Here is a 25,545-nt window from a genome sequence, read left to right on the forward strand (position 1 = left end):
AAAAGAGTAAAAATGTCAGATGCAGTGGAATTATCAGTCCAACCCCAAAGACATTTTTAAATACCTTTTACAAGTGAGCTATTTACGAGCAAGCTGTGCATGCAGAAAGCATCACAGTGCAGTTAGTACAAGGTAAATCTTCCATCGTATAAAAAAGATCTAGTATTTTGACTTATGCTACCACCATCCTGACAAATTCTACAGCCAGCTGGCCAGCCAGAGAAATCTCTCTCTACGGTCCCAACCGTGATAGGATTAGGAGTGTCCAGTTTAGAGACAAATACAGGTACAGCCGGAGTTAATGGTGTATGAAGAGCCAGCCATCACACTGGGCAGCAAGAATGCAGAAGGTACAGAAACACCATCAGGAAAATAACTGCAAAGGGTAGATCTGGTTCGACCCAGCATGTGATCTCCATTTAACTGTGCAATAAACTAGCATTCCCACCCCAACTTCCAACTTCAGATCAAAGTCCAGTTTTCTAAAATAGTCTCTACTGCTGGTTTCTTGGTTGGCACTCTCTCCATTTGGCTCAGTTTGACGTCGCTGTTAAAGTACCCCTTGATAGCCTGGCTGTGTCGCTTTCTGGCTGGTTCCTTGGAGTCCTGAGATGTCTTGGTCACTTTCAGACTGATCAAAATCCAAGTCAGGACAGAGCAACACCTAAAGGAAGAACAAGAACAATTCAACTCTCAGAGACTTATTGCTCAGTGACTAAAGAGTCTGTTTGGCTGGAGATCTCATACCTCTTCATGCCTTTTAACTGGACATACCATAGGTAACATCTCCCAGAACAGCACTGCTCTGAAGGATAAAGATAGGTCAGTGAGCAATCAACAAAGCTACCCTAAGTTTGATACAGGAGTTGGCCAAGATGCCTATTCCTCCGCAATCAAGTGACAGACTCAGCAAAATCTAAACTCAAACCCTCCTCAACCAAAACTTTCTTATTACAGAGCGAGGCATTTAGTTACCCCAGCGGGTAGGTGTGTGCAGGGCATCCCATGCTGTTTTCAGCTTGAATAGATGAGTGTTCAAAATCAAGTGAAATCAGATCAGCTGAACAGCAGAAGTCAGATCTGTCAGCTCGCCAGCTGGCTGGCTAAGTGGTTTCTGCTATGCATTATGCCCACCTATGTTAAACTATATTTTATTGTACCCTATCCTCCCTCCCTTGGTTTGCTCAGTCATTTCCCCAACCCACTGTAAAGATCTTGTCTTTAGACTGTAAACTCTTTGAAGCAAAGAAATGTTCTTCACTCTGTTTGTACAGTGCCTAGCACAGTGGAGTAAAGGCCTCTAGGTGCTATTGCAATATATTTATGACATATATATATATATATATATATATATATATATATATATATATATATATATCATTCTTTAAAACAGAAAATCAAAGGTAAACAACGTTTATTCAGGGATGTACAAGAAAAATGTTGGACTCCACCACCACTAATTCAACGAAGTACAGGAAAATTACAGATGAGCCTGCTTTCTTCTGATCAGCAGACACAAAATCTCATTGGCCTGCCATTGTTGTCTTCTGCACCGGCCAAAGTCGCGTATGTTGAGTTACTTAATTAAACCACTAAAATGCAGCCACCTCTGGGGTAGGCTACAACTTTTCAACAGCATCCAGCAACAGTTAAGGATAGAAGAGAAGGCAAATATTTCAATCAGTTGAGTTTAAGGAGACGACGTAGCTAAACCCCTACGGAAATATGGCCAGGGCTCGGTCGATTCCTGGATATAGCGTGTACATCTGAGATTCTGACAGCTTCAGTTTTACTTCTCTAAAAGACAGCCCCTCCAGTGGTACAGTCCAGCCCACGCTGCACAAGTTGAGAGTTGGCTCAGTGAGACGAGCAACAGCGCCTAAAACACAGCTTCCTGCATCACCTTAACGGAGCTCTCCCATATAAGTGTTGATCTGGCCTGTCCCTGCTCAGCTTGAGAGATCTAACAATATCACAGCCTGAATTTTTATGCGGGTTATTAATCATGTCATCTGGATCTCTGGACTGTTTCCTGACACAGTGCATTAGGGATGCAGTATAAAATGTGCTGGCTTTATGAAATGCCCATATCAAGGGAGAATTTGCTCATGCTTTGTTTGGCCAGAGTGTTTTAAATGCAACAGACAAAAAACTGGCAGAGGACAGATTATTAAGAAGGCCTCGTCCCCGGTCCTGGACCCGGATATCATGGGGGACATAAATTGCATGATCCCGGTGCACTGTCATAACAAAGGAACACGCCTTTCATTCGTTACCATTTAGGCGGCACGGTGGGGCCAGTAACCACAGCAACAGGAGCGCTAAACAGGGAAAACAAACTGCTGCAATGAATCAACATTTTCAAAGGGATTAGAGAGGCCCACACAGTCCAGCCCGATCCACACATTTTATGACGTCTCCAGCAATCCACAGAAAATCCAGCAATGTTTAAGAGATGCTGTCCAGTCACACTTGGCTTTTACAAGACACTGAGACCAGTAGAAAATAAAAGGGAAATGTTATTCAGGTGCTATTTGTAACAAAGACGCTGGTCCCTCTTGGGGTATGTTACACTGCTAAAGCTGTTCGTGGGAATTAGTTTGATAGGCTAGCGCAGGGATCGGCAACCTTTGGCACGTGGCCCGCCAGGGAAATCCGCCGAGGGGCCGGGCCGATTTGTTTCCCTGCAGCGTCCACAGGTTCAGCCGATCGCAGCTCCCACTAGCGGCGGTTCCCTGTTCCAGGCCAATGGGGGCTGTGGGAAGTGGCAGCCAGCACATCCCTCGGCCCACACCGCTTCCTGCAGCCCCCATTGGCCTGGAACAGCAAACTGAGGCCAGTGGGAGCTGCGATCAGCCGAACCTGCTGACGCTGCAGGTAAATAAACCGGCCCACCTGCCAGCGGATTTCCCTGATGGGCTGTGTGACAAAGGTTGCCGATCCCTGGGCTAGTGTGTAATATAATGGCAGAAACAGCACAGGGTGGGCTTGGAGTGGGCAAGCAAGGTGGGTATGTACCCAGGGTTTGGCCCACTCTGCTCCATTTTCCCTGCTATTGTCATCTGCCCTAGCTGGATTCAAGCTGGCTCGCTCAGGCTAACCTGTGCAAGCTTCTGTTGTGTAGACAAACCCTTAAAGAGAGGTGATACTTCAACACAAGCTCGCCCTTGACAGTTGCATTGGTTGTGTTACAGCAGTGGTGAGGGGGCCCACCGTGCTAAGTGCTGGTAAGACAAACAAAGGGTCAGAATTTCTGCTCCAAAGAGCTTTCAGTCTAGACAGTAGAGGCACCAAGCCATACCAGGTCAGTGGCAAAGCTGGGAACAGCACCATGGTTTCCCAACCCCTCAGTCACCGTGCCATCCTGGTCTTGGACCCCAATGATTCACCAATATTCTCATGTCCACTCTTACAATCTGGGCTTGCCTAGTGTGTGCCTCTTTATACTCAAGTGCCAGAGAGTTGAGAAGGAAATGAACCCCCCCATAAGTGTTCATTCATTTGACTGCTTTCATTCCCTCCCCCCCACAACACAGTTAAATGCTTCTTTTGCATTGTAATTTTAAAAACACCTCTGAGCTACATCCTGTACAGAACACACTTCCCATCAGCTGGATCTGTTGTTCCGGTGTTCCAGTGCCAATATTTACACAATAGATATGCCCAAAGTAATTTACATATTTTGATACAGGCCTCTAGTCAGAAGCAAGAGACAACTGATTTGTTGATGTTTAAAACTCTGTCATTTCACCTAGTCCAACCTCAAGAGCACCGGGTCACCGCTGAAGGCATACTCTGCCAGTCTACTTTGTTGTAGACAGCAGGGTGGATAATGACAGCTGCAGTAACCCTGAACTCAGATTCTTCATATAATTGATCTATCACAAGAATAGAGCATGCAGAAAGAAATGAGCGTGACATGCAGTCACATCCGGTAAGAAGAAGAAAGCTGATAAATCCATTTCCCCCCAAGAGATAGGTGGAATCAGAGCTACTTTAGAACCTGCTCATCTCTAATGTTACAATGCTTTAGACAACACAAAAACTTAGTCTCTTTTAAGACGTCAAAGTGAATTTTGTGCTTATGAAAGGTCGGCCACTCATTCCCCACTCCTCACCCAATGACATACCTCAGTTCTGATCTGAAATACGGCATGCTACGTTAATCAGCGTCTCCTTTAAGTGTCTGCCAATTGTGCCGATTTATGTACCCAGTTAAGAAAGGCTGGTGCATTAGAACTAATGGCACAGCTTCCCCACTCCAACCCCAAAGTAACCAGTGCACGTCATCGGGACGATAAGGGTCCTTGCTAGTAGCGGTCACAAAGACAACCTGAAAATGTGAAAATAAGGACAGACAAAGATGTATTCCTGCTTTTTAAATCTGCTTTCTGCCACGGGGAAAAGCCACAGACCCAGAGAGATCAAAGGAAACATTAAGGGCTTTGAAAATGCTACTGGTTTTCACGGAGTGGAGAAGAGAGTGATGCCATTGACATGGTCTGTGGTTTACTGTCACAACAGACTCCAGCTGAGGCAGGAGAACAAGGAGCCTTCATTTCAGCCTGCATTTACTCAGCTCTTGTGCAATGAGGGTGACCATATTGTCCAAAGGGAGAACGGGACACCCCCAGCCACTTGCCCAAGCTCCCCCTGCAGCAGGGGGCCATTGCCCGGTCACTGGAAACCTGCCAGCCCTGCACATGCTGGAACACTGCCTCGCCCCCAGCCCAGCCCTGCCTCCCCCCGACCCCACGAGCGGGGCTGGCATCTCTACTCACCCCTCCCCGCAGTACGTTCCTCCGCACTGCATCCCACTGTTTTGGCAAAAGAAGCCATTTGTCCCGTTGATCAAGTCGGCAAGAGCAAACGGGACAAATGTCCACTTTTGCAAAAAAAGAGGCAGGATGGCCAGGACAGGGCTTTAAAAAGGGACTGACCCGGCCAAAACAGGACGTAGGGTCACCCTATCCTCAACTCAGCGTGTAACGATTCAGGCAAACATTAGTGCAGATCAGACTGGAAGTCAGATGGGAAGGGAGAGAACTGCACAAGGGGCGATGGGAAAAAGCCTGTCCTGGAAGCTAGATTTGGGATTTAAGACGAGCCCGGAAGGAAAATTTTAATAGATCCCCATCAAGAGGATGAAAAATCCCCCTGTAAGTGCTAGTTTTGGCCTAAGCCACAGCCCTCGCTCCACCTTACGCAAAGCCCTATGTCACCTCCCTTCACATCTATAGCTCAAGCGTGAGAAAGCGGGCCCCGCCTTAAAAGCCCATACACACATGAGATGGAAAATCGGGCTCTGGGCTGCCAGCTACTCACTGTCCCCCATTAAACAGTGGGATTTCATCTCTGCTAGGTACCTTCTCACAGCGTGGGGCATCCCAAGCAATAAAGCAGCCCTGTACAAAACAGCTGGTGTAGCCATAAGTAGTGCTGGTTTTAAGACTAGGTTAAAACAGGGACCCATTTTCTACTGCGAGCGGATTCCGAGCTCAGGTGAAAAGAATGAAACCCTTTATTGTGAAGATAGATTGAAATCCAAGTAAGCCACATGACGGGGAGTTGTCGGCGCCTGCTGCTAGACAGGCCTGATGAACTCTGATAAACTCCAGGCACTTTATCATGAGCAATCCCTTCCAAGCATAGAGACGCTTAGCACCTGAAAGGAGGGAGATTAATAACATAGCAGAGAGGGAGGAAATTCTCCTTATTGAACAATCAGGAGAGCAAATGAGTCAATTAATAGGGATGGATCTCAACCAAATCTCCATTTCCAGCCTTTGATTTTGGATTTCGGCCACCCCACCTTTGTGGCCTGGGCAATTAGATTTGCCAGGTGGGTTGTTATTTTATCTACCATTTAAAAGGTGACTTGTGATATTGTTAGGATGTGGATATTGTTAGGATATTGAAAGGATGTGGACAAATTGTAGAGAGTCCAGCAGAGGGCAACTGAAATGATTAGGGGGCTGGGGCACATGACTTATGAGGAGAGGCTGAGGGAACTGGGATTATTTAGTCTGCAGAAGAGAAGAGTGAGGGGGGATTTGATAGCAGCCTTCAACTGACAGGGGGTTCCAAAGAGGATGGAGCTCGGCTGTTCTCAGTGATGGCAGATGACAGAACAAGGAGCAATGGTCTCAAGTTGCCGTGGGGGAGGTCTAGGTTGGATATTAGGAAACACTATTTCAATAGGAGGGTGGTGAAGCACCAGAATGGGTTACCTAGGAATCTCCATCCTTAGAGGTTTTTAAGGCCCAGCTTGACAAATCCCTGGCTGGGATGACTTAGTGGGGTTGATCCTGCTTTGAGCAGGGGGTTGAACTAGATGACCCCCTGAGGTCTCTTCCAACCCTAATCTTCTATGATTGTACAGATAGGCGGCCACATGGCAAGTGGCTGTATGGAAGTTTCATGGAGACCAAGAAAGAAGAGACAGAAGTCCCAGATTTTCTGTGAAGATTCCCACTTCTGTACTCTTCATCCCTGTGGGTTGGAAAACAGGAGCTCTGAGTTTGCAATGTGATATGGCCAATGCAATTATGGGTTGAAATTGGTGAGGCATAAGGACACAGAGCAGGAAGGCAACAATCCCCATATAAAGTTCCAGTAAGAGGACATTCCAAGTACAGGGATGAACCACTCCCTGGCATAACTCCACTTCGCACCAGAGGGGATGGTCCAAGTCAAGCAACAAAAGTTATGATTCTTTCCTCACAAGAGGTAAAACTAAAAGTTTCGCTAAGTAACAACAAAGTGAGAGGAGGGGGAGGAGAGGGAGATGGTAAGACAAATATTCAAAAGATACAATATTCAAATAATATTCAAATATACAATAAGATGGGAGATGCTAAGGGAAAGCTTCGGCTAAATATCAGAAAAAAGCCCTCCCAACAGGCAGGTCTATTAATGGAAGCCCATCATTTGGAACATTTAAAGCTATACTGTCAGAACATTAGAAAAATGTGGTATAAAGAGAAATACTGCATTGGCAAGAAGATGGAGTAGAGAATCGTTGATCTTTCCTGACTTCTAGAGATTTGGAAAGCAGTCTTCTTTATGGACTAACCTGACCTGAAACAGGTTGTTGTAAAGAGTTTTATGGTGTTCTGTTCATTCCTCAGCACGACAAGACAGATGGCAGGGTATATTTCCATATGCGACTGGCAACAATAGCAGTGTACTGGGTATTGAGTCCTGCTCCGTTCTATCCCAGACGAAATGGCTGCCGTACAGTTGTGTCTGCATATTTAAAAATATCCATGGGACACTCCGTGCTACAGACCTCCACTGTCTACGTGTACTGTTGTTGTTGATGCCACATGAAGGTGAAAGGGGATCTCGGAGGCTCCAATGTTTTGCTGTAAAATAAAGGATTAGTTGTGCTATTTGTGGGAGGGTTAAGATCAGGTCTCAACTATGCACAGAAGTTAGTTTAAACACAACTTTAAACTGGTGCAACTTCTGTGTTTGGACATGGCTTCAAACTTACAAAAACGGGACAAGTAGCACCCGTGTCCGCCCATTGTGAAAGACGTTACGAGTTACAGACATTGAATGAACCTCCACAGCCATCCCTGCTAAATGGGATTAGAGGAGATGGCACTCCCGAGTATCAACCACGACTACGAGGCCAAGATCATGCCATAACCAGAGAAGCGTTAATTGGGTCTGGCTGGTTAGAATTTAGAGTAATTAGCAGTTTTGCGCATGTGGGATCTGTACAGGCTTGTCTACAGTTTTTGGTACCGCTTTTAACTCTAGTGGTTAAACAAAACAAACAAAAAAAAGACACACACGGCACCCCAACCATGGTTAAACTGGTGCAAGAACTGTTCAGACACAGCCTCACCTGGCTGAACTTGCCTTTCAACTCCTATGAACTCTAAGAGGTATCTGCTCTCAAGAACAGGCTCCCCATTGTTGGAAATCCCCGGAATGCAAGGTTCAGATGTTTTGGAACACACCATAGCTCAGATTGCTCCCATTCAGAGAACGAGGCTGACTTTGCTGCACCAGGACGTGCATGACTCATTTCTTGGCTGACCAGCTGTTAACATCTGTCTCTGCTTTGTTGGTCCCATAAGAGGAAGGAATCCACTAACGCCATATAGCCCTTTAAGAGTGGGAGCTTATCAGATACACAAGCTCTACAAGAATTCTGGCTTGAAGTTATGTAAACTGCATCAGTACCAATTAAGAACATTCTTACTTGCCACCTTGCAGCGTGTATTTCAGTGCAGAAGCCACAGCCGGGTAGTAATTGGTTTGGCAGTCCCACCTGTATGATGCAGAAACCAGTTACACTTACTAGAAGATGTGCTCTGACTAAAGCCATGAGGGAAGTAAACTTAACAGGTACTGGAGATGAAAGTTATTCTGTAAGCAGAATGTGAAATATCTTGTATTATTTCTGTTCCTCTTCTTCCTCTCTTTCTCTAGGAGTATTTAATTCCACCAAGCAGCAGCTATTTCAGAAGCTAGCCTGTAACTGCTGAACTCCTTTTCAGTCTAGTGGGTCTTGCCAATGAACAGCAGGAAATCAAAATTTGTACATGTAGCATTTTGAAAATAGGGGTGGGGAGAGGGAAGAACAGAATTAGATCCAGCTAGTTAGATTATGGCCTTTGCTCAAAACCCAGGCACAGACATGGATGTGACCTGTGTCCGGTGAACTCTGTTGTGTTAGCAAACAATGAGAACAAAATCTGCCTGTAACATAACAATGTTTTTTTCCTTTGGACTTAAAGCGTGAACATCCAACTAACCCAAATATATACTGAGGGTGACTCACACCAGAGTTAACTGGCAGTTTGCTTGCTGAGAAACAAAGACACCTGGCAAACTCTGATTCCCCCACAAGCATGTTTTTCTCCAAAATTTAACAAAAGACGAGACATTAGCAAGAAAAAAAATTCCTTCTGACTACAACTTTAAACATGTTAACTAGACGTGAGGGCCCCAAAGGAGTCAGAAGCGACACCTGTTGGAGTTCTGTTGATTCTCAATGGACTTCATACGACATTCGCTCGATTCATGAATTAAGAATGATTTTTCAGGGCATTAATTCAACCTGGAATCTGGAAAAATATCAAGCCACGCCCTGTCACAGCATTCAGCTGTCATTACTGATCAGGCTAGTCTGTTGATGGTGCATGAAGTAGACTAGAATCCAGCTTGGTTTTCCATAGCTAGAGTGATGTAGGAGGGGCTGAGTGTAATACATGTATGGTGTCAGCGGATAACACTGGTAGCGCCCAAGGACACCTATGGTATCAGATACGGGATATTTATTGCTTGCAACAGAGTTGTGCCTAGAGGGCCCAACTGCAATCAAGGCCCCATCATGCTAGGCCCCGTACAACCATCTAGCAATCCTTGTCTAAACAGAGAAGACAGAGTGGGAAGGGAGCTGAAGAAGCAAAGTAACGTTCCAGGTTACAGCTTGGCAGTGGCAGAGTTCGGAATAAAAACCAGGTCTCCAACTCCCTGTCCACCAGCCCATGCTGCCTCTCACAACATAGAGAGGTGATACCATTTTAAGTCCTTTCCAAACATAGCCATGCTCTAGAACTTTCCTAGGGTCTAGAAACAAGGGCCTGCCCTTCTAGAACTCTTGCCACCTTTTCTCTCCTGGCATTTCTGGTGCAGAAGCTTTCATGCACTCACCCACTCCCTAGCGTCAGAGAGCAGACCTGAGGGAGTCAGACACATCCAGCATCTCAAGACTTATCCATGCTTGCTGGGAGAGCTGATTCCATGGGATGAAGTGGCTCAAGATTCGGTTAGTGCTCCCGTCTCTGCAGCATTAACAAGGGAACGCTCAAGGAGACTCCTGGTAAGACTATCCCCCTCCCCAAGGGGAAGGCAGGCACGGCTCTGTGACACAGCTGGCTCTAAATTCAGATCACCTACCTTGTGTCATTGCTACCCACTGCAGTTACAATTAGCGGTGTTCATTTGACTTAGGATTGGCTGTCTGTGCACATCTGCCCACAGCACATTCCCTGGGCTTACCTGGGATTCTTCATTCCTCACGGGGTTTTCTATGGACCTGCTGCCTTCAAGGCTGTCCTTCTGCTTATATTTCCTCATGATCAAACTGTCCACGAGCCAGAACATAACAGCCTTGGAGGGGAAAAAGGAAAACCATCAAGTTGTTCCAACAGCCCCGACTTTGGATGACCAATCTTTAGTGCAGCCTAAACTGCAAGGCGGTAACAGCTCTAGGTAGGTGCTATAGCTTTAAAGCCTTACCGTGACCACCAACAGCTCACATACAACCTGATCCTACCAAGCAATTCGCGTCCTCGACCCCACTGACACAAATGGAGTAGAGGACACTCTGCCGTCTACAGGATTAGGCCCACATGTCTGCAGGAGTTTGACCAAGTGTGTGTTTTGGGAGTTATTTTCTCTCCTCTGCATTGAAGCCTGGTCGGTTTGTCAGAGCAGGCGTTTGCTGGAGGACCCACTGGAAAAGAGATTAAACAGTAGGTCAGGGAGGTACTGGGTCAGAGGGATTTCCCACCATGCTCTGCAGCTGTAACCGGCTGAAGCATGATGCATCCAGAGTCAAGGCTCACCCATTCAGCTTCCCAGAACTGTTGTCAGTGCTTGCACTGGCTTCCCACATGCTGGGAAAGTTTGCTCTTGAGCCAAGCAGAAGTGGCAGCAGGGACAAATTACGGCCATTCTGGGTCTGGGGCAAATCCTGCATGGGGCTCCCATGGCCCCACCTCCCATGGGTGGCAGCAGGTTTCCAAGTGAAGATGAATGAGATTGCTCATCCCCCTTGGAGGTACTGCCTCATGAGTCGGCAGAGTCAAAGGCACACACACTGTTTGTGTTTTCAAGCTTCCCCCACCACCTAGGAGACCAAACACAGCTCCTCTAAAAATGAAAGCCAAGTTTCTGAGCTCACCATGTGGCTGCAGGAGCTGGCATGTTATTTGGCTCAGAGAAGTTATTTGCCAGGACGTGCTTGGCATTCACAGTTACTAAACCATGACAGCATGCACGCCCAGGTGGATTCTGGCCGCAGTGATTGTGGTGACAGATATTTAGGAGATTAAAACCCCCCTGTAGTTTCTGTATGCGAAACGAGTGCCCAACAGAAAGGCACCAGCTCGGCAGCTGTAGGTATGTGCAGGCTTTTCTCCACCTAGTTAGAAACTGCAGGGGACAGCAGCTTTCCAGGCGGTCTTCTGAAGGGGGAGAAATATTAGTTGCCTTGAGCTCTATTGACTCATGCATTTTGCAATCCTATTCAGATGAGCGTTGCAACATCCTGCCTCACTGAATGCAACCTCCTCTTGTGCCAGTCTCACTCAGACCACACGACTCTCCACTCTGAATTTCCTCTTTGCCTTCCTCATCAAGTTCAAACAGCTTGTCTCTGCCTGGAAGGGTACTGCATGGCTCCTCTGTTGCCCTACTCTCTACTGGGAGGCAGCACGGCCTAGTGACAGAACACTGACCAGCACTCAGAAGACCTGGGGTCTAATCCCTGCTCTGCCACTAGACAGACTGCTGGGTGACCTTGGGCAAGTCACTTCCCCTCCCTGTGCCCAGTTTCGCCATGTCTAAAAAGTGGGGGTAATGATACGGACACCCTTTGAGATCTACTGATGAAGAGTGCTCTGTAAGAGCTAGGTATTACTGACTGCTTCTAACTGGCTGGCTGCACTTCTCCCAAGCCATCCTACTTCTGTTTTAGCGCCATCTTCCATTGCATCCCTTATGTTTGGGATTCTCCATCTCCTTGTGTGGGGCACCAGAGAACGCACCAACATGCTGGAGGTCAGGAGGAGCGGAAGAGCACCCATTTTAACCACAGGGTCTTAGCAAAGTTGAGACACATCCCTAGGAAGGGAACTCTCCAGCAATAAATGTAGTTGTTCCTGGGATTTCTTCAAATCCCCTAAAAACTTAGAAGACAGTTTCCAGAGAAAAAGAAAAGGGAGGGAAGTGGGGGTGTAGCTGGATAGGACGGATGTATAGTCCACCTTGAACTTCTTGCATCCTGAGTTGCGGTGGGTGGAAAGACATTCTGAATGGAGCAGGATGTCATCTGCCATGGCATGTCGTGTCAGACTGCAGTGGGACATTCCATTTCACAGTTCAAAAAACATTCCTGGTCCCGTCAAAAATGGCCTAATCAAAGGTTCAAAGCCTGTGAAGGCAGACACGGAAAGGATTTCCAGAGTGATGGTTTAGAGACGATCAACAGTTTGTGGGACAACAGAACATTTGGCTGGACTTCAAGCAAGTCCTATTTTAAAAGAACCTTCTGTAGCATGAGGGCTAATTTTATACAAGATCATCAGAACAAAGTTACCCTATATTTATTTCTAAGTATCTGAATTACCACTTCCTCCCTAAGGAGTTTTACATCAGACTGAGTGGAAGTTTTAGCCAAAAACCTCAATGGACTTTTTTGTTGATTCTTCCCAGTTTTGAAGGCTGCGAACCGTTGGGAAATCTATTTGGACAAAGAGGTTTGCAGACACAGGTCCTGATTCTGATAGCACCAGCCTCTCCCAATGGGTGGGATTCTTGTCTATTTGGTAGCATTTACACCCACAAAGCCTGGGCCTATTTGACTCTGGCTCATCGACCACAGAGTAGAGGGCATTCATCTTGCAGGACAGGGCCTGTTTTGGAGTTATCATTGGTATTTAACATGAGAGTGACATCACTAGAAAACTACCACTCAACTGTTATCTCTGCCTTTTTGAATCAAATTCCATACATGAGCCAGTTTGGCTATTCTTTAAGAGCATCATTAAAGAGGTGAATGGAAGGCCTGTTGGTTGATAAGGCCGGAGTTCAGAATTCAGTGCTTTTCATGACAGGATGCAACTAACAGCCGAGTTTTGGATGCCTGGGACGTCATGAATAATTGCAAGGGAAGCTCAGATCCTTCATTCATTTCTTGTCAGGTCCAATGGCAGAGGAGGTGATTTTTAAGTACATCAGGACAATCTGTCCAAGTGATCACTTAAGCAACAGACTTTTGTCTGTCTTAATGGATCATAGTGAAAGTCTGGAGGCCATATTTTGCTCTTTGATTCACTCATAGAACCCAAGTCACCTTATTGTCCTCACCTTCACCCTACCCTGTCCCAGCTCCACCTCTGTCATTTTCATCTTACCGTTTAAGTAGAGTCTTCTAGGCAGGGAATCTGCATTTCAGAAAGTGCCATGCACATTGCATTAAGTACTTAAAAAAAACCCCAAAAGCAATCACCACCTTTTATCTTGGAAACCCTAAAACCACATCCCCGTGCATTCTATGTGCTGTATTCTAACAAAAATATGCAAAACCAGACAAAATTAATCATTAGCTAATTATTGTGATGTTCGAGAGTTTTGTGATGTTCGAGAGGCTTAATTTCAGCACTCCACAACTCGAATTCCTCCAAGTAACAGTGTTGATACAATTTACGAACTAGGAGATGCTAGTGTCTCAGCAATAGGTGACTTCTGAGTAGGCTGAGATAGGCAGGGTGTCTAGTGGGTATGGTAATAGCTCGAGAATCCCGAGAGGGAGGTTCTATTCCCAGCTCTGCCAATGACCTGTTGTGTCACTTCTCTGCTTTGTCTTATTTCAAGAGAATAAGGACTGCGTGCACAGCACCTCTCTGTTGGGACACCTAGGCCCAACAAACTCAGTGTTTTCAGAGGAGTCTTTGGCTTCACTTACGTTGACTGTAAAAGGCACAATGAACATGACCAGGACGAGCTCCAGCTGAGGATCTGGGATATAGTCCAGTAAAATCTCCTGAAGCTGCAAGGGAAACAAAAATTAAACAATGTTGTTAAAATACATCTTGGTTGCATGCTATTAACCATGAATTGCAGCGACCTTCCCACACTGGCAGATTCATGGCGGAGGCAGCTGCTGCCATTTTTACCCCGCCGCATAAGCTAGAAGAACACAAGCTATTCCACCCCACCCCACCCCAGACATTTCTGGCAGCCTGAGGCCAGGCAGATATTTATTCATTTATTAAAGTGCTGGTCTTCCACACTTTAACAGGCAGATTTTCTTTGGATTCTCTCAGCCTGGCTGCAAGACAAGCTTATGGGACACCAGCCTTGCATGAGGTGGCCTGGAAGACAACCAGAAGTGTACTGCCAGCCTCCAGATTCCAGGTTCACATACCAAGAGTGGAGAAATCTATATTAGCGGTTCAAGTTTAGGAGTTCTCTAATACATGGATTCAGAATACTGGTTCCAACAGGAATGAAATATTGATGTGTCCCAACTTAATGTCTCCCACTTGTTCCATCTCTCTGGACACACACAGCTGCCGTCTACTGATAGTCTTTGTATCATGGCAGCAGCTAGTGGTCAGAACAGATCAGAGCCCTACTGTGCTAGGTGCTGTTCAAAAAATAACAAGACAGCCTCTCCCCTGAAGTAGTTACAGTCTAAACGAGAGAAGAGAAAAGGAAGTATCATCTCCAATTCACAGATGAGTTAAGGAAACAGAGAGATTAAGTGAGTGACTGGCCCAAGGTCACAGAGTATATCTGTGGCAGGGCTGAGAGTCCCAGGCTACAAGCTCATCCATCCAAGGACAGAACAACCTATTCAATTAGTCTCTCTATTGGTCAGCTTGTGGCATTTCCCTGCCATGAGCCAATAGGCAGTTCCCCATATGCAGTAACCAGTAATGGGTTATTTGAGGGCTCCTTGTGAGTTATAGTCTAATAAAGAACTAGCGCACACAATGCAATAAAAACACTCCAGAGGAAAACATAACCAGTCACTTACCTTTGTCCAGCCAGGGATGAACAGGGCAAAGCTTACCACAGTCTTCTCAAAGACCATTATCAGCAAGTAGAGGATGCACTGGCCAATCCAGGCAGCAGTTTGTGGAGGGTCACCTGGAAAAGTAAGTTAAATTTAGCCTATAGAACAGGAGTAGAAAATCACAAAGAGAAATATCAGAGTACCCTAATGTAAAACAATATGGACTGATAACAGGAGTTAAGGAGACTAGCACAGGAGGAGAAGGGGGAAATGTGTGTACAGTGCCTCAATATCCCAGCTTGTACGCGTATCTCTGGCCCCTCCTAGAAAGGATGCTAATCTGCGTGGGTGTTGCAATGATCCAGGTGGAGGACTAGAGGGGAGATAATTCTTCTGACAGCTACGGGAGGTCTTCCTTCGTGGCAAGCTGTAGGAGCTTACGGTTTTGGAGCAGAAAGTTGGTGCTTTCTTCAGACAGGAAATTAAAAATGACTCTGGACTCTTTTCAGAATGTTTTCGATTGAAAACTGAGCAATATTCACACTCCGGTCAAACAATTTCTTCCACCACGCACTGCTTTGCACGTCATCAAATTTCATCGGTCTTGCCCCATCTAAGTTTAGCAAGGTCCTCTGTCCTCTTTAGTTTAAGAGAATCTAAACAACTGTGCTAGTGGCAAGTTTCGCCACCTCTTCCTATCCTTTTCCAGGCTATTGGGAATAAATTATATATGGGCCCAGAAGCAGGCTAACAGGATAAATTCCACGGCTTGTGTTTTTTAGGAGGTCAGACCAGAGCCAGTGGTCTCTTCTGGCCTTAAAATCTTTTAAGTGCTGGTCCTAGTACTGATCTTGGATACAATACACTGCTACGTTGATAACAGATCATTTATTCCTATTCTGTGCTGGGATAACGCCATCCATGTCTGAAATGCAGCCCCTTCCGGTGTGAGCTGTCAAATATGCGGTCACATGCTACACCAGGCGGCAAGCTCAGAACACAGCCTCCAACTGTACATTCAAGGGGAGATTTAGGCAGCACCTGGGATTTCCCCCACATCGAATCTGAAAATGTCAGGGGTATCTGGTGATCTAAATGGTCACTGCCTTTTGGGTGACGCTGACAACTGGGGCCTAGTTTTCATAACTAGCACTCCATCCAAGATAGATTTCATTTTACATGGCGTGGATGTATCTGATATCTGTTAGCTGCTGATGAGAGCGGACGGCTGGGGACGTAATACTGAAGGTCTGAGACACAAGGCCTCCATCATCCCAGGTTTTCAAGTAATCCAATCTGAAAATCAATGCTAGTTAAATATGGATGATAGGTACTTAAAGTGAAAATTAAAAGCATCTTTATTATTGTTCGCAACTATAATGGAACCATATCTATTACAGACAGTAGCGTCAGGCCTCAATAAACATCCTGCCAGCTGTTCATTATCTTCCTAGGCTCATTACAATCCATCAGGAATGCAAAATTGGGGTTGGCAATATCTGGCTCTCTTGAGACACAGGTCACATTTCCTCCTGACAACTCAAATATTAAAGAGCCTCTGGTGGCATCTCTGTTTCCAGTACAGACCAGAGTCCAGAACCACCGCTGTGCAGGAGAGTTGAAGCAAAGCTCCTCTGAAGCTGGGAGGTGATTCGAGGTTTGATCCAAATGGGTAAGGAGGTCTCTTGTCCTTCCCTTCTCATCAGAGCCCCCAGCCCTTGAGGGAATCCCTTACTCACTTCACCCCCACCCATTGGAGACGTTTTCACATTCTGGACATCTCCGTTACGGTAGAGAACTCTCCTTGAGTACGTGTCAACTCCAAGAGGCACAAGGGAAGCCATCTAGATCTCTTTCCCCAGCAGACTGGTAGCAAAATGCATGACCAGCCCGCCAGTGACAGCACATGCAACCTATTAGTAAGAGGCCAGGGCCAGCTCATGTTCATATTGTGAAGGGTGATTCTGTAAACATGATGTAGGTCAGACAATAACAGGGCTGTATCGGCTGGGGATGAACTAAAGGCCTTTGTCAAGCTGACACCTTGCAGGAGCAGTAAGAGAGAAGCACTGAAATGTTTGACCAATGTGTCTGATGCCTCCAAGGCCGAGGAAACACGTCTGAGAGCCAAGGCCTACTAAGCCTGCTACACACTTTTGGGCGAGCGTCACAGATCTATAGCCCCCAGTGCTAAAGGCAACTGGCAATAGAAACACACTGAAATGTTTGACTGACTGATACAAACCAGCACGCCTGTGGGTTCGGGTGTTATTACAATGAACTCTGATCAAGCCAGCACAGGAATTCTGGCTGGCTAAGAACCTGGAGTGGCAAAGGCATCACCTCAGTAGTTCCCTTCGCTATAACTTTTGGAAGGAAGGGAGAAGGGGAAAAGCCAAGAATGGATGACTGCAGATGGGAACTGGGTAAGGCAGGCTGCTGAAATGGGAAAAGGTGGGTGGGTCATGGCAACAGGGACCATGAAGAGGCAAGAGGGCAAGGGGAGGAAGAGGCAAAGGTAGCAGGACAGGGAAGAAGGGGAGAAGAGAGAACAGAAAAGGCAAGAGGCTTGGGAGGAAATAAGGCCAAGAGGAGGAGAAGTGTGGGAGGAGTAAAAGGGACCCAAGCCAGTCAGCATGGACATTACCTTACAGCAGCTGAAGTCTTGAACAGCGTGTGCACGAGCTAGTTGGGGAGAAGCTTCCTGGTAGTAGTTGGGGCTGGGAGAAGCTGCTCCCCTTGCTGGCTTTGGAAGAGGGTTTCAGTATTTCAAGAGCAGCGCAGATCCAACAGACTCATCAGAACCAAGGAGCTGGGTTTTGTCCATTCCTTGACTTGGGTTTGGTTTTTTTGTTATGTACTGACATCTGAGACATTCCCACACAATTCCTTGCATCTGAAGCCTTGGCAGATAATGCTATTCTAGTCCAAAGCCCAAGCATAGACAAAAGAGATCCATCACTTCCCTTCTGCCTTTGAACTTGGCTTTCCCTTTTGTTCAGAGCACTCTCAGATGATGTGCACTGACCCCAGAACTGAGGCTGGATCTTGAAACCTTCACTAGCCCCCAGCAGCCTTCACTAGCCCCCAGCTGCCTGCCCATTACACTCCACAGCTGACACGGTACTTGGTTGCATCTGCAACCATTTAGCAATGCTCATCTGGAGATCAGATGCTTCATCCTGTGGATGGCTACAACTTTTACAGGCTACCTGTTTGAGGCTGGCAGACTGGGTGCCAGCTCTTGCCAAGACTTTAGGCCTCAGTTGAGTACTGACAATTTCATTGCTGGAAAGCAGTTCAGCCCACCAGTGCATTAGTATGGTTAAGATGAGTATTGGACTTCTAACAGTGTGTTTAGACTTTATGAAATGCTTGTATGTTGCTATATGTATTAATCCTACTTATAATGTCTATATCCTAGGGCTATTTAAGGCAATACTTCAGTGTTGGCTGTATATAGCTGTAACATGCTTGTTCTGAACTATGTAACTCTCCAAACAAAAAAAATGTTTACTCAGTGCAAAGTGCTAAATCCCTATGAGAGGTATTACCTCTGGCCCATCTGGAAGGGCTATCAAAACTAAATGGGCCATTTAGGGACATAGAATCATAGAATATCAGGGTTGGAAGGGACCCCAGAAGGTCATCTAGTCCAACCCCCTGCTCAAAGCAGGACCAATTCCCAGTTAAATCATCCCAGCCAGGGCTTTGTCAAGCCTGACCTTAAAAACCTCTAAGGAAGGAGATTCTACCACCTCCCTAGGTAACGCATTCCAGTGTTTCACCACCCTCTTAGTGAAAAAGTTTTTCCTAATATCCAATCTAAACCTCCCCCACTTCAACTTGAACCTCCCCCACTGCAACTTGAAACACAATGCAAACATCACAATGCAAAGATTTTATTAATTGTCCCTGCACACCCATTAAGAGGCTACCTGCAAAAAGACTGGTCCCACCAGCTTGAATTGCGGAAGGAGGAAATAAAAATAGCTGACAAGACAAGCTTGAGCTACAAAACAGCAGTGGGGGTCAACCTGGGTGGGCCCTAAAGGATACTCAGAGCTGACAGATTGCTACAACTCTGTCACCGTTTGGAACCATAGACTGTAACTCATTTGTGACTATATGTTTGCCTGCTTTAACCTGTAAATAACTCGCTCATTTCTTTTTCCTAGTTAATAAATCCTTAGTTTACTATAGGATTGGCTACAAATATTGTCTTTGGCATAAGTCCTGAGGTATAACTGATCTGGGGTTAAAGTGACTGGTTTCTTGGAACTGGAAACAACCCAAATATTTTATAGAATCATAGAAGTGTGGGACTGGAAGGTACCTCCCGAGAGGTCATCTAGTCCAGTCCCCTGCACTCAAGACAGGACTATGTAATAATTAAACCATTCCTGACAGGTGTTTGTCTAACCTGTTCTTAAAATCCTCCAATGACTGAAATTCCATAACCTCCCTAGGCAATTTGTTCCAATACTTAACCACCCTGACAGTTAGACAGTTTTTCTTAATGTCCAACCTAAACCTCCCTTGGTGCAATTTAAGCCCATTGCTTCCTGTCCTATTCTAGGAGGTTAATGAGAACAATTTTTCTCACTCCTCCTTGTAACAATCTTCAATGTACTTGAAAACTGTTATCCTGTCCGCCCTCAGTCTTCTCTTCTCCAGACTAAAGAAACCCAGTTTTTTCAATCTCTCCTCATTGCTCGTTTTCCAGACCTCGAAACCATTTTGTGATCTTTGGTGCACAGCAAATAACTATCACTAAGCACAGCTTGCCTGTGTGGCAAGACAGATGGGCATGCCCAAGGGGACTACCTGTGACTCTATGGTAAGGCTCAGAGTGCTTCAGGAGTTCCCATTTGTTATTGGGTTGGTGAAATCTAATGGTAGAACACACCACCAGTTTGTCTGCCCTGAGGCTGTCCTTCACAGTTGTGAACTACTCCGGACAGCGTGACTGTCTGCTCACTCTTTCCCTACTGTCCAGCAGGAGTCTGTGCAATACCACTGATTGTTATCTTACCACAAGTGACCGTCTTTTTTTTAAATGTAGCAGGTGCTAAGCAGCTTCACAATCTACATTTCATCTTTACTAGCAAGGACAGTAAAGTCACCTCAGTCCCTGGAAAAATCATGGAGCAGGTCCTCAAGGAATCAATTCTGAAGCACTTAGAAGAGAGGAAAGTGATCAGGACAGTCAGCATGGATTCACCTACAGAAAATCATGCCTGACTAACCTAACTGCCTTCTATGACGAGATAACTGGCTCTGTGGATGAGGGGAAAGCAGTGGACGTGTTGTTCCTTGACTTCAGCAAAGCTTTTGACATGGTCTCCCACAGTATTCTTGCCAGTAAGTTAAAGTAGTATGGGCTGGATGAATGGACGATAAGGTGGATAGAAATCTGGCTAGATTGTTGGGCTCAACAGGTAGTGATCAATGGCTCCATGTCTAGTTGGTAGCCGGTATCAAGCGGAGTGCCCCAAGGGTCGGTCCTGAGGCTGGTTTTGTTCAATATCTTCATTAATGATCTGGAGGATTGTGTGGATTGCACCCTCAGCAAGTTTGCAGATGACACTAAACTGGGAGGAGAGGTAGATACGCTGGAGGGTAGGGATAGGATACAGAGGGACCTAGATAAATTAGAGGATTGGGCCAAAAGAAATCTGATGAGGTTCAACAAGGACAACTGGAGAGTCCTGCACTTAAGATGGAAGAATCCAATGCACCTCTACAGATTAGATTAAGCTAGATATGAGTCAGCAGTGTGCCCTTGTTGCCAAGAAGGCCAATGGCATTTTGGGATGTATCAGTAGGGGCACTGCCAGCAGATCAAGAGACGTGATCATTCCCCTCTATTTGACATTGGTGAGGCCTCATCTGGAGTACTGTGTCCAGTTTTGGGCCCCACACTACAAGAAGGATGTGGAAAAATTGGAAAGCGTCCAGCGGAGGGCAACAAAAATGATTAGGGGACTGAAACACATGACTTATGAGGAGAGGCTGAGGGAACTGGGATTGTTTAGTCTGCGGAAGAGAAGAATGAGGAGGGATTTAATAGCTGCTTTCAGCAACCTGAAAGGGGGTTCCAAACAGGATGGATCTAGATTGTTCTCAGTGGTAGCAGATGACAGAATGAGGAGTAATGGTCTCAAGTTGCAGTGGAGGAGGTTTAGGTTGGATATTAGGAAAAACTTTTTCACTAGGAGGGTGGTGAAACACTGGAATGTGTTACCTAGGAAAGTGGTGGAATCTCCTTCCTTAGATATTTTTATGGTCAGGCTTGACAAATCCCTGGCTGGGATGATTTAACTGGGGATTGGTCCTACTTTGAGCAGAGGGTTGGACTAGATGACCTCCTGAGGTCCCTTCCAACCCTGATATTCTATGATTCTATGACAGGAGAAGAAGTGTTATTTACTCCTTCTTGTAACATAAGAACTGTGGGGCTCACCAAATGAAATTAATAGGCAGCAGGTTTAAAACAAACAAAGAAAAGGAATTATTTTTTCACACAACACAGTGGCAACCTGTGGAACTCTTTGCCAGAGGATGTTGTGAAGGACAAGAAAATAACAGGGTTCAAAAAAGAACTAGATAAACTCATGGAGGATAGGTCCATCAATGGCTATTAGCCAGGATGGGCAAGGATGGTGTCCCTAGCCTCTGTTTGCAAGAAGTTGGGAATGGGAGACAGGAGATGGATCACTTGATCATTACCTGTTCTGTTCATTTCCCCTGGGGCACCTGGCATTAGCCACTGTCAGAAGACAGGATACTGGGCTAGATGGACCTTTGGTCTAACCCAGTATGGCTGTTCTTAAGGCAGGTTGGAGTAACAGCCAACCTAAATCTTTGCCCAAAACTCAAACCAAATTCCAGCCTTTTCCTGGCTTTGAAATCTGCTCAGGTTTTTCCTCTCTCATGTTCCACTTGAAAAATTCAGCTAGCTGTTCTTCATGATTTTCTTGTTTGCCAAGCCTATTTATAAAGAAGGCCTGCTCACTCTAAGAGCACTTTATCTCCGTACCTGCGGGAGAGCGATCAAAATACTAATTCAGCATTATGAATTTGTTGCATAGTACTTTCTAGATGCACTGTACAAAGCTGGGTTGAAAGAAAGGAAACTTAAACCCAAATATCTTCAGCAGCAGCAGAAGCAAAACCATACTGGCCAGGTTGGGGTTTGTATAGATTTGTTTTTAAGCCTTACTATCTCACTATCTTACAATCACTGTGACCACCTCAAAGACATTAGTCTTTCATCCTTTAACACACCCCGGAGGCAGGGTAGTATCCACATTTTACAGATGAATTGAGGCATAGAATAGATTCGGCAACTTCGCCAAAGTCACACAGGAAATCTGGGGCATATTCACAGACGTGTGATGCTGGCAGACCAGGTGCCAGCTCATGCCAGAGTCCCAGGCCAATTCCCGTGTGCATTAGTATAGATCAAAGTGATGGTTAAATGTAAAAAGGGTATTTGGTGTTTAAACTTCATGAAAACTGGTGGGATGTTACTTGCATTGTTTTCACTTATCTGTATCCTGTTATAACGTAGGAGCAAACATTCACATTGTGTTTATTCCTGTAACTAAATAACCCATCAAAGGAGAAAGAAGCCTTGTAGAATGCAAAAGAAGAACTTTAACAGAAAAGTGCTAATTTCAAGGAAAGTGGCCATTTTGGGCGATGATCAGAGGTCAAAGGCTCAAAATGCATTCCTCACTTTCTATCATCAAAGTGAAAGGCCACATGGGTAGTGACACTGCCAGCTTGTTTTCTGTGAAAAGCTCCTTGAATCCATACTTGTAAAGATCTTACACTTCTGAACTGTTTGGACTCTTCCAAGGAAGTGTACCAGATGCAACGTGGAGATATCCAGAGACAATCTGGGTATCCAGAAAAAACTTTTGGGAAACTGGCATTATTACATCACTGCCACCATTTGGAATTAAACCTGTGCATATATTCTACCTGCTTTCATCTCTCAATAACTCTAATTTCCTTTTGTTAGCTAAATCAACCTTAAGTTAGTTTACTATAGATTTGGCCACCACTATTGTCTTTGGTGTAAGATCTAGAGTATCAATTGATTTGGGGTAAGTGACTGGTCTTTTGGGACTGGAAGCGACCTAAATGTGATGTGATTTTGGGTGCAAGTGACCATTTTATCACAAAGTCCAGTTTGTCTGGGTGGCAAGATAGATTGGAGAATCTAAGGGGACTGTCTGTAACTCCATGGTAAGACTGGCATAGTGATCCAGGAGTTCACATTTGTCACTGCCTTGGTGAAGTCTGATTACAGAACACACCACCAGGCTTGGGCATCTGCCCTGTTTTCCGACAGGCCGTCCTGAGGTAGGCACTCACAGTCGTGAGCCACTCCAGACAGCATGACACCCAGGAATTATACCCCAATCTTGCATGTCGATGTCCTAATATAAATAATACATTGGACAGGGCCCAACTGCAGTCAGGATCCCATTGTGCTGTAGTGCCTAGTCTCTTCCTCAAAGCGCTTATACCCTGTCGAGTCACCAAGTAGAAGAACTTGCCCAAGGTCAGTGACAGAGGAAGAAATAGAATCCAGCTCTCCCAAATCCCAGATTCAGTGCCCTACCCACTGAACCATACTGCCTCTCCATCCATCCCCTCTTGTGAAAGTCCTTAAGAGGCAGAGATAAGGAAATTTAGCTACAGATTCAGTCACCACAGGGAAACATATAGTCCCAGAGAATGGATGCTAGTTTTATCCCCCCTCAAAAGCTTCCAGCTATCACTGCAGAACAAAACAGTCTGATATGGTACTTGTACGGGCGGACTGCAGAGCCACACAGAAATTGGGGAAGTCATTTTCCTTCATGTAGAAGAGGAAGAGAATAAGGCGGAGACCAGACTAAGCCTTGTGTTTACTTTGAGGCTGCCTAAACCCTTTAACTAGAGCTGTGCAAAACTCAGCTAGTTTGAGCCACGTGGCCTTGCAAACCTGCTCTTCACTTTGGCATTTCTGAGAGAAACAAACAGATCCAAAAAAACCTCAAAGCAAAACCCAACAGTCACACTGGAAACAGACAGCACTGCACCTTTTGGTTATGTTGCGATATCAGACACTGGCCTGGACTCCCGAAACTTTCAATAAGCCGGGCCAGAGTTTAAATCAGGCAAGTTTTGCCTGGTTCAGGGTTTCCACTGTGGATGCCTCAAGTCTCTAGCCCGGTGATCTCAATGCAACACTGCCGGCATGGTTACCCTTTACGTCGTTATTCTCCATCACATACCGACTGCACAAGTCAACAGAAGAGCTGTCAAAGAGGTACAGACCCCACTACTGAGATGTTCCAAGCAACAGGTGTGGCTGTTTTGTCCCTTCTCTTCCATGTTCTTCATTTTATTTTCAAAACTGAGGAAAAAAGTTTTAATGCAACAGAGGAACAATCGGTTCTTCAGCATAAAGAAGTTTCAGGGTTAGACATGCGTTTGTTTTTATCCTCTGCCCAGAGGCTCTGGGGATTTTGGAGTTGTTCTTCGCAGGAGTTTGGTCTCCTAGGAACAAGAGGTTGCTCAGTGCCAAAATATCTCATTGGCCTGGGGTAAATGTCAAACTGTTTTATGGATTTTCGTAAGTGGCTGCATGGTTGACTGGCTCTGTCAATGGAATTTAGATCTTCTCATTTTCAGCCGTGAGCTCAAATCTAGCCTGGGGAAGCGATCAGCTGAAGTGATCAGGTGCCCATTGGGCTGCTAGGTGAGGTGACTTGGTCGTCCGAGTCCTATTTGGCAAGGAAGAGTGCCAATATTACAAGAATCATTAAACGGGCATCACAGAACCCCTTCTTTTCTTCTGATCTACAGTGCCACACATTGTGATGGATCTCACCTCTCAGATAACTGGGTCCCAAACTACTCAGGCTTTACAGACTGGCACCCAACACCTTCCTAAGCACACACAGGAGACTCTAGGCACCTAGTTCAGAGCCATAGGTCATTGAGCGCAGACTGCTTTAATCAATGGGCAAGATGCTGCATTCTGCTTTAGCTAAAGGCTCCAGATGCTTTTCACATAGAACACATTATAATCAGACCTTGAGATTCCACAGCCACAGAAACAGTGCAGCCTCCAAGTTGAACTATAGATGGGGTGGGGAGGAGGGACGGGCGAAACGCATTATATGCCACAGTTGATACTTGAGAATCTAGGAGAAACAATGGATCCATTACAACCCCTGAGATTGCAAGGAACGGTGGCAAACTCAGGACATACACAGAGTGCCCTCATCCCCAGTCACACCTGATTCAGTCTGATCCTATCGGAGCTTACATTACACAGGTCCCTACCTTTGCCGGCCTCGGCGAGTGCAAGCTACAGCATTTGTGTCAGACTACAGGGAAATCTAGATCGCAGCACGTCATTCATATAGCATGGATACTGCTGGGAAAGCTGCCTCCTCTCTCCTGCACACACAAATTCAATAGCAAGGCTAGAACAATGCAGAATCTCACACCTACTGGCCACTGGCAGATGCAAAAAAGTCTTAATGATGCCAACAGCAAATGGTTAACACTCATGTGTCAAACTTAATGAGTAGATAAATCGTTTCCCAGAAGAATATGAAGAGTGAACAGTAAATCCACGCAGTGTGGGGTCTGGGCAGGAAGCTTTTGTGCTGCCAGCTTTTGAGACTTCTTAGTGAGCCAAGAAATCCCCCAAGTGAGTCTTCTCACCCACTTCCACAAGAGCCCGTAGGCTGGTCAACTCC

The 25,545-nt window shown here is 45.8% G+C and overlaps 1 protein-coding gene across 5 annotated transcripts in view; it reads right to left on the reverse strand.

The window, feature by feature from the left end:
* LOC311528549 (store-operated calcium entry regulator STIMATE-like) overlaps window positions 1-25,545 on the reverse strand; it is a 71,572-nt gene continuing 46,027 nt past the window's right edge. The window contains exons 5-10 of one of the 5 annotated variants that reach the window (XM_084643718.1): window positions 14,792-14,904; window positions 13,715-13,798; window positions 10,024-10,134; window positions 8,226-8,287; window positions 748-805; window positions 1-664 (exon numbers count right to left, since the gene is read on the reverse strand). In XM_084643718.1, the coding sequence (XP_084499844.1) occupies window positions 551-664; window positions 748-805; window positions 8,226-8,287; window positions 10,024-10,134; window positions 13,715-13,798; window positions 14,792-14,904 (542 nt within the window). In that variant the 3' untranslated portion in view covers window positions 1-550. Of the gene's footprint in view, window positions 665-747; window positions 806-7,006; window positions 7,368-8,218; window positions 8,288-10,023; window positions 10,135-13,714; window positions 13,799-14,791; window positions 14,905-25,545 lie in introns of those variants that run through there. The other 4 variants (XM_084643721.1, XM_084643722.1, XM_084643719.1 and 1 more) reach the window with 4 other exon arrangements.

This window comes from Lepidochelys olivacea, assembly GCF_965140295.1.
Source record: "Lepidochelys olivacea isolate rLepOli2 genome assembly, chromosome: 1".
NCBI lineage: Eukaryota > Metazoa > Chordata > Testudines > Cheloniidae > Lepidochelys > Lepidochelys olivacea.